The sequence below is a fragment of the Talpa europaea genome (assembly GCF_964194135.1).
Source record: "Talpa europaea genome assembly, chromosome: 13".
Classification (NCBI taxonomy): Eukaryota; Metazoa; Chordata; class Mammalia; order Eulipotyphla; family Talpidae; genus Talpa; species Talpa europaea.
In genome coordinates, this window is record NC_140080.1 from 78798884 (window position 1) to 78807738 (window position 8855).

Here is an 8855-nt window from a genome sequence, read left to right on the forward strand (position 1 = left end):
TTCGGTCTGCCTCATAGCTGGGTTTGCTGAGTCTTTGTTAGTGAAACACCCACTCAGTTTATCTCAAAGGACGGGTGGGAAGGGGTGTTCAACAGTCTCAGGACATCTACAGGAATAAAAACCAGTGAGCATTGTGAGAGAGGAGGTGGGGCTAGGAATGCCCTTGAGAAGAGAGGAAGCTACACCCCGCTCCAGATCCCTGGACCGAATGTCTCGTCTCCTCTCTCCGCATCTGCCCTGTGTCCCTGAGTCTGTCTGGGGGGTTTCTTCTGGCGCACACAGCCGCCATAGGGTCACCCGGCACTGGCTGCCGCCCTGGTCCTTTCAGGCCAGGGGTCTCCGGACACCGTCTCTGCCCCTTAGTTCAGATTCTCAAGGGAGCGAGTCTAGTCCCAGGTCAACTGCTTTTGAGTCAGGTGCCCATCCCTAGTCCGTCTTGGCTGACCAGACAGAAAAGGGGTCTGGAGCTACAAAATGGCTGCCAAAGCCATTCTTTCTCCAGGGCTATGGGAGAAGGCTGGGATTGGCCACAGTTGCTAAAATTAGAGGAATAGCCTGGCCAGACACCCCAAGACAAAGGTGGTTTCGAGATAAAGGCATGTTATGTAAGGTTCCCACAGCTGCCTTCCGAAGAAGGCGCGTCACCTGTTACAGGCAGATTGACACCGCGGGTGTGATTCCCTCTCGTGGGTCATCAGTTAGTAATCTAATCAATGTGCACGTAGTCTGCCCTCTCTACCCCCCGCTGGAGGTGATGGCAGGGGCTGGCGAAACAAGCACGTGTGTCCCATGTAACCAAGGCTTTTCTTGTATGCCCTCTCCTCAGTTCGGACTGCCACCCTGCACCTGGCCCTTCTGCCTCTCGGCTCTCACCTTCCTGCTCCTGTCGACCAACAACCCCGCCATCTACAGGCTCCCGCTCAGCAAAGTCACCTACCCGGAGGCCAACCGTGTCTACTACCTGTCCCAGGAGAAAAACAGAAGAGCGTCGATTCTAACAAAGTACCAGGCTTACGATGTCTCCTAAGTTGTCTTTTCCAAAACACGCCACTATAAACTCAGTCTTCAGCAGGCTGTCCAGGTGCCCAGGCTGAAGGTCACTCCACCCCAGCTTCTGTCCAATCTGTGATTCTACCCCCCAAGCAAGCCTACACCCCCTCATCCCAAAGCACAGGGAAATATGTGTGTAGTCACGATTTAGGAGCCTCTCTGTTCTGAGATACACACTTAGCACAGATACAATTATTTGATAGTTCAGACTTTATTCCCGTAGCTCACTCCGTTAAAACCTCCTTTAAGGAAACTTCTGCAAAATAAGCCACTACCCTAAAGAGAACTCGCCAGGAAGGGAACAGAGATTGGTGACGTGGTCATTCAACTCAGAGCAAGCGTCATGTCAGGAAATGCACCAGACTGGAGGTTGACCCAGCCTGGCTCTGCTGGTGACCTCCCACCCCCTCCAGCCCCACACTCAGCCTCGTCTTGTTGGTTCCATGACAGAAAGGGATTCTGTGGGCCCCTCTGCATCAGAAATGTTGATACTTCTTTCTCTCCTATAAACTGACGAAATCAGCATACCAACAAGTAATTATTTTAGTTAGCTAAAACACAGAGGGGTTACCTGGAGCAGAGGCAGAAAATGGTGATGTTCCATGGAGGTTTACCTTTGAGCCGTGGGAAGGTGGCCTCCAACCTGAGGTCAGGAGGCTAAATTCCATGGAAATGCCAAGGTTCCTACAGTTATATAGCAGAAATATTTCTGGAAATATCCTAAGAAATCTTTGATATCTTACGAAATCTGATATTTTTCAACTTTCGAATCATATGTTCAACCACTGTTTCCATTTTTAATATTCATAAACATAGTCTCATTAAACTGTTAAGTTTGCATGCTGGTATCAGGGTGTTCTTAAAATGGGGCTCACCTGCATTGTTCATGCCTTGCTCAGGGGAGGGGTTTTCCACAGCTGAGCATGAGTTTTAAGAGAAATGAGGATGTGAGTTAAAGGGATCGGAAGAGGGTTTGATTGACTTACGAAAAGAATTACACAGAAATGACTATGGTCCTTATTTTCTGTTTGAATTGAAATTCAGGTTGTTAATAACCCATCTCACTTTTTAGGGGGTAGTCTTTTAGTTTTGTACCCCAAAAGTACAAATCCAGCACCTCTTGAATGGCCAGTAACTCTTGTCATTCAAGCATGCTCGTTGGAGCACTGAGCTCTTAAACACAGGACCGCATTGTGGGAAGCCATGTGGCCCATCTCCTCATCCCTCCCCAGAGGAGGGGGTGAGCTTCTTATAGAACCATAGTCCCTGAGTGGGACCCCCATCTCACAGACTCCTGGGTTAGCTTCATGGGATGAGGACACAAGATGGGGAAGGAGACATAGGGGTGGAGGGGCAGCTCCTCTATAAATGTAGCTTTGAGGAAAGAATTATATTGAACCCCAAATCCATCATTTAGAAAAAGCTGGTTTTAATAAATATATACATTTATATATTCTTTTTCTCCATCACCCTTGGGAGCCCGACTATCTCCTACCAGCCCAAGAACACTGGGCTGCCTCTTTCTCTTGCAGAGCGTATAACTTCTCCAGAAAAACGGAACACTTCTCCCTGGAAACAAGAGGCCCCACGTACCAAAGCAGGATGAGTCACATCCCAGGGGTCCCCTTGGAGTCTGTGCTCACACCTGGAGGCCGAGAAGGTCTCAGGCTGCATGTTAATGACCGTGCAGTTACGACACGCTGAAGCGTAAGCGTCCAGGAATTTCACCAGGAGGCTGCTTATGCTCACAGCTCACTCAGCGGCCCTGCACCTCTAAGTGATGACATGGAACTATTAAAATACCACTTTGCATGCATTTTCCACCAAAGTGTTCTAATCTGGTTTTATTGAGAGCAGGAAACACTCCACGTGTGTGCCAGGCTGGCCAGCGACCACTAGCAGACCCCCTCAGCTGTTCTAAGCATCTCCAGATCCTCACCTGCAAAGCAAATTGAGGTGACCCAGGAGGCCAAGCGAGGTGGAAGGAGGTGAGGTGTATGGCAGCCACAGGGTTTCAAAATAGCCTGGCTATTCCTGTTCTTCACGTAGTGTCAATAGAGGAGAGAGGGAGGTTTGTCAAGTATTCCCTGAGGCTGCCTGGAAGCCACCACCTCTCTCCTGGGCAGCATTCAATGACACGCCCAGAGAGCTTGACATCACCTGGGGTGGGAGTGTACACACCACAGAAATCAGCCACCTGCAGACCCCAGGCAGCCAGTGTATCAGTACACCACTGGCACCCTCATTTGGTGGTGGGGGAAAGAGGACCATGGTAGTGTTCCTACCCAGACGCTAGGGTCAAGATATTCAATCCAGTAGTGCTGTAAGGATGCCATTACGCATACCAAAAGCACCAGAAAGAACAGCAGAAGTGTTCTCAGGCATAAAGAGACACAGGGGATTCACCCACAGAACGCTACTCTAAGAACAAGCCTCTGTAGGAGCATCCAAATTAGAAAAGCCCATCCAGGAGCTACTGCAGGGAACACAAGAAGCAGGGGGTGAGCCAACCTTGGTAGCACATTGTCATGGTTATTATTTATTAAGGCCAAACGGGACAGATAGGAGAAATCTAGCAACCCATAACTTGACTGTCAAATGATAAGGGGCAGGAACCAAACAGGCTGTTAGAGAAACTTGGCTTCTACAGATTTGCTAAGTTGAAAAAGTCCATAAAGAAGAATCCATGTGGGTGACAGAGCAGTTGAACAGAAGAAAATTCCATCTTTCCAGTAGAAAGCGAAAAAGGGAAAAATAATGTGGTAAGTCCCCCCAAAAAGACATTAAGTTCAAAAAATACAGAAGGCGTAAATTTGTAGTAACACCATAGTGACTGGCCAAAAAAAAAGTTAACTATTAAATTGACCAGTAGAAGATTGAGACTCTCAGATAATATTTATGTTAAAGACCTAGCAATGTGCTGTTTACAAGGAACATATTTTTAATTTATTTAAGGGTGTAGATGCCTCACTCACCCACCACCGAAGAGCTAGTGCCCTTCCTGCTATCAGGGCGATGCCCTCTGCCCTTCCCTCCCACCTCCTACCCCTTTCTCCTTGGTAGCTACTCTATTTTCACAGAATCTAAGAGTTACTTTTATTGTGATTTGTTAGTCTGTATGCTTTGCTTGTTTATCTTCTACATATGAGAGAAACCATCCAGCAATTGTCTTTCATTTTCTGACTTACTTCACTTAGCATAATCACTTCAAGTTCCATTCAAGTTGTTATAAATGGCAAGCTTTCATCTTTTTCATAGCTGAGTAGTATTCCATTGTGTATATGAACCACATCTTCTTATCCATCATCCGTCGGTGGGTAATTGGGTGATTTCTGTGTCTTGGGTGTTATGAACTGCGCTACCGTGAACATGAGGGTACAGATCTCTCTCTAAATTAGTGCTTCACATTCTTCCAGTAAATACCGAGGAGCAGTATTGCTGGATCATAGGCTATTTCCGGTTTTAGATTTTTATAGAATCTGCATTCATCTTTCCATAGGATTATACCAATTTACATTCCCACCCACGTGAACAAGAGTTCCTTTATCATGGCAACCTCGTCAACACACACTGAAGAGACACATTTAAAACAGAAAGAAAATGTTTGAATATGAAAAGATGAAATAAGATATACTAACCAAATCTGGACCTAATGAGAGTTTGGGGTATGAAACATATTACTTTGTAAAGTGAGATTCAAGGCAAAAAGGGAAAGACAAAAGAATGACATCAAAGGACAATAGGACAGGAAGAAGCAATCACCTTAAACACACGCGTACATAAACAAGCAAGCAACAATTGACTGAATGACAGGGGGAAGAAACAAATCAATAAATGTAGCTAAGAGTTTTACCAAAACTGACACAGCATAAGAACAAAAAAATGAACAAAGATATCAGGGATGTAAACAACATAATCAGAAAGCGTGAGACACTATATACATGTGGAATTTAAGCCCTCCCACATAAAACCCCCTCCTAAAAAAATAGAGAACACACATTCTTTTCAAACACCTATAAAAACTTTTACAAACTGGACCACATATACCATAAAGCTAGCTTGGGACCGTCGTGCAGTGAGGGTGGGAAGTTGACAGGTGTGTCCATTTAGAGAACAAACCCTCAGTATTTAGTCACATGTAGACAGACCCTGTGACCTAGAATTCCCCTCCAGGGTATATACAGGGAAACCTCCCCCACTTCATGTGGACCACCAGGAAGGCAGGTAGCTGGGAGAACACGAGACAAAGTGGGTGGGCACAGGGCAGTCCTGGGCAGCAGGGAGAAGCCGAAGATCTGAGATAGAGCAATGTGGAGAGATCTCGAAAACCACTGCTGAGATAAACATAAGAAAATGACTCTTATAATCAGTAACATTTACATGAATTAAAATGAGTGCTGCGAAACAACAGAACACATTTTGCAGACACACATACAAACAAAAAATAGAAAAGAGAGTGGAGCATAAAAATAAGAAGTCACACACACCTTTGTACATTCAAAAGGAGCCCTTGTGGTGCCCCCTGGCCCCCGTGAAGATAACGTGCAGAGACTCAGCCTCACGAAGGACTCAATTCTGCATCACGAGTTTTTAAATGGGTCAGGCGAAGGCTGTGTTGGCAGGGTCTCAGGGTGTCAGGGTCAGAATGATCCCGAATTGGAGCAGAGTCCACCTTCAAAGTCCCCTATTTCTCCACTCTGCTGCACTAGCATTTAGAAGTATTCCAGCCTCTACTGCAAAGTACTATATAAACTTAAAAAATGGGGAAAAAACAGTTCAGTACTTTGCCTCCAAATTAAGTGAACATTTTAACCCCTAGGGAAACAATAGTAATAAACATAACGTATTTGTTTCTGCTTTTAGAATATTTTGGAATTTCTAATGAAATGTGAAAGTAATATTTTATAGTTTTGAGATCCCAGAAATATTGGAGAGACACTCCTGAAAATGGAAAATGTAGAAATTGTGGATATAAACTGAATTCAGAAAAAAGCAGGAATTGAAGATAAAAAATAATAACTTCCTATAAGCTCCTTGAGTCAGCAAGCCAAGCTGGGGTTTCACACGGGAGGCAAGTGTGGAAGGTGCCAACAAGGAAGTCGGACGCCTGTGGCTTTGACGCCAGCCCTCTCTGTTACTGACTGACTGGGGCCTGATCTCATGGGGCCTGCAGTTGGTCATCTATAAAACAAGGACCACACCTACCTTAGAGCAGCTACCCTGGGGTGTAACTGGCTTGTGGCTGGGGTGGAGGGGTTCACCATCTTACCCACAATTCCCAGGTAACCCCAGTGACCAGAAATGCTCAGCAGAGCCTAAGGGGAGCGCATGGGTTTTCCTTAAAATGGTGTGTGCAGGGCTGGAGAGGCCAGATCAGAAAGATGCTAAGAAAAGGACTGGCCAGACATAACTTAGTTGAGGCCCACTGGGGGTGTACCAAGGCTGTCCCCTCATTTCATCATTGGACTCCAACTGGACTCCCTTCTCCAACTCAGCAGAACAGAGCACCCCAGATGCCCCCATTTTCTTAATCCCTTAGAGTCATCACCATGGCGCTTATTCACAACTGTCCTGTTTCACTTATGTGGTTCTCTTCTCTCTAATTAGTTTGCAAGTCCTATAAGGGTTGTAGTTGTGATGTACACCCATACACATGCATGCACACACGTGTGCACATAGTCACGTATGCAACATATAAACCTGCTCATATGTAGGAGTGTGTACACAAGTGCATGTGCGAGCACAGGGATGCACACATACATGTATACACGAGCACCTAGGGGTCCGTACATATGCATATGCCCCAGTACCCACACGTGTACTCATACTCCCTCCCATGTAAAGAGCACACATATATGTTCCTGTGCCTGTGTACAGATTGCGCGGCCCACCCCCAGGGTTTCTTATCCAGTAGGCCTGAGCAGGACTGAGAAGTGAATTCCTAACAAGCTCCCAGCTGACACTGCTGTTGTGGGTACAGGGGCCACACTTTGAAAACCACTTACTCAGATTAGGAATAAGATGCTGAGTCAGGCCTCCCTTCTTTCTCCTTTGCATGTTGTAACACACTGTTTTGCAAACTCGTGTGTAGGTGAGCATCATCTGTGGTGCTTATTAAAACATATCCCTGGGCCTCCAGCCCAAGGGTTTTGATTTAATAGATCCGGGCTGAACCAAGCATTCTCTTCTGGACTTTTGGGCCACAGATGTTTCTGGGTCAAGGTCCAGACTCTGTGAGCATTGCACAGTGTTAGCCCTTCTATGACCTTCTAGCGTAAGTGTGCAGCCCTTACCTCAGACAAATTAAGTTAGCCAGGGGCCTGGGCACCCAGATATATATAAAGCCCCTGGGTTGATTCCAGCAAGCTGCCGGGGTTGAAAACAAGTAAGGCGGCTGCTTCCGGGTCCCCACCTGTCCGCAATCACACTCGTTTTCGGAGGGGCTGAGCATGCGCCTTTCTCGTCCGCAGGTGGTTTTCAGAAGGTGCCCGGGGCAGGAGGCCTGTGCGCAGGAGGCCCAGGGAATCCTCAGAAGTGAAGTGTACCGTTTTCTCAGGGTGGTTGGGGCTCAACCCTACACCCCAAAGGAGAGGTTAGATAAAGAAAAATGAAACCACCAACAGGAAACATCCAGCCCAGTGGGCTGAGCAGGCAAACAAGGTTTTGCATTGGCCCCGGAAGCCCGCTGAGTGGGGCGCCTGGGCCCAGAGGAAGAGCGGGTGGCCGGCCTGCGGAGAGGGGATGCTGTGAGGAGCTGCGGGCGCTGTGCGAGCAGGTACGGAGGAGCGTCCAGGGCTGTCTGGGGTGGGGACCTAAGACTGCAGCAGCGGCTGTGTAGGTGGACACAGGTGGGCAGCTGGTGTGAGCAGAGAGGGAGCACCATCAGGACCCCGTGCGGGCAGCCCCAAGCAGACGGGCATAGGAGATAAGAGGTAAAGGCGTCATGTACACTGGATCTTACAGAGGGATCACATTCTACCATAGAAAGCAGTTATTTTTCAGTTTGGGCAGGGTAGAGACAAAAGAATTGGGCATTAAATACTCCTCACATACAATCAGTAATTTTTAAGTGCAGTGATATCCTCATGAAATACCACTGGCTAATGTGTACCAAATTGGAAAGGTGTCATTTTGGAAATAAGGAAAAATCCTTCTCATTATTAACTGGAGTGTTGGTGTGTTTCTGGTTGGACATATGCAAGTATACACATGTGCATGTGACTGCACAGAGACACATGCATGTACACACATGCCTTTATGTGTTCGTTCGTACACATGTGCCCACCTATCCAAGCCCACAGAGGGCGCTGGCCAGTGTCCGTGGAAAGAGTTCTAGGGGCAGACGCTGCTGGGGAGAAGAATGATCAGGTGGGGAAACCCCGACAGCATTCTTTTGTCAAGGGGTGCTTGTTCCAGTTCCTGGGGTCGGAGTTGGCCTGTTATTGTACAATTCTTAACCACTGGAGCTGGACAAGTTTAAGCCGTGTTCCTGGTCCCACTAAAGATTTAGGAGAGACTACTCTGCTCATCTGATTTTTGTTTTTGTTTTGAAACTCCTGAGCCTCATTGGATCCTCTCCCCTGCAGAGGTCACAGAGCGCAGGACACAGCGGGGGAGAGGCCCAGAGGTGGAATGTTGACAGTCCAGGCCGAGGGCTGCCTTCAGGACCAGGCTCCCATTCTTCTGGGACCCACCTGGGCTCCTCGGCCCCAGCCCCTAGGAACAGACCCTGCACCCCTTGTGGACAGGAATGGGAATTCACATACCCCAGAGCCCCCGTCCTCACCCCTCCAGGCACAGGGAGA

The 8855-nt window shown here is 47.5% G+C and overlaps 1 protein-coding gene across 1 annotated transcript in view; it reads left to right on the forward strand.

Moving 5' to 3' along the window:
- The window catches only part of SLC14A2 (solute carrier family 14 member 2), a gene marked incomplete at both ends in the record, with an annotated part of 49487 nt that extends 48460 nt beyond the window's left edge, over positions 1-1027 (forward strand). The window contains one exon of the mRNA XM_084252385.1: positions 827-1027. Within this exon, the coding sequence (XP_084108511.1) occupies positions 827-1027 (201 nt within the window). The remainder of the gene's footprint in view (positions 1-826) is intronic.
- Between the last annotated feature and the right edge of the window lie 7828 nt (positions 1028-8855).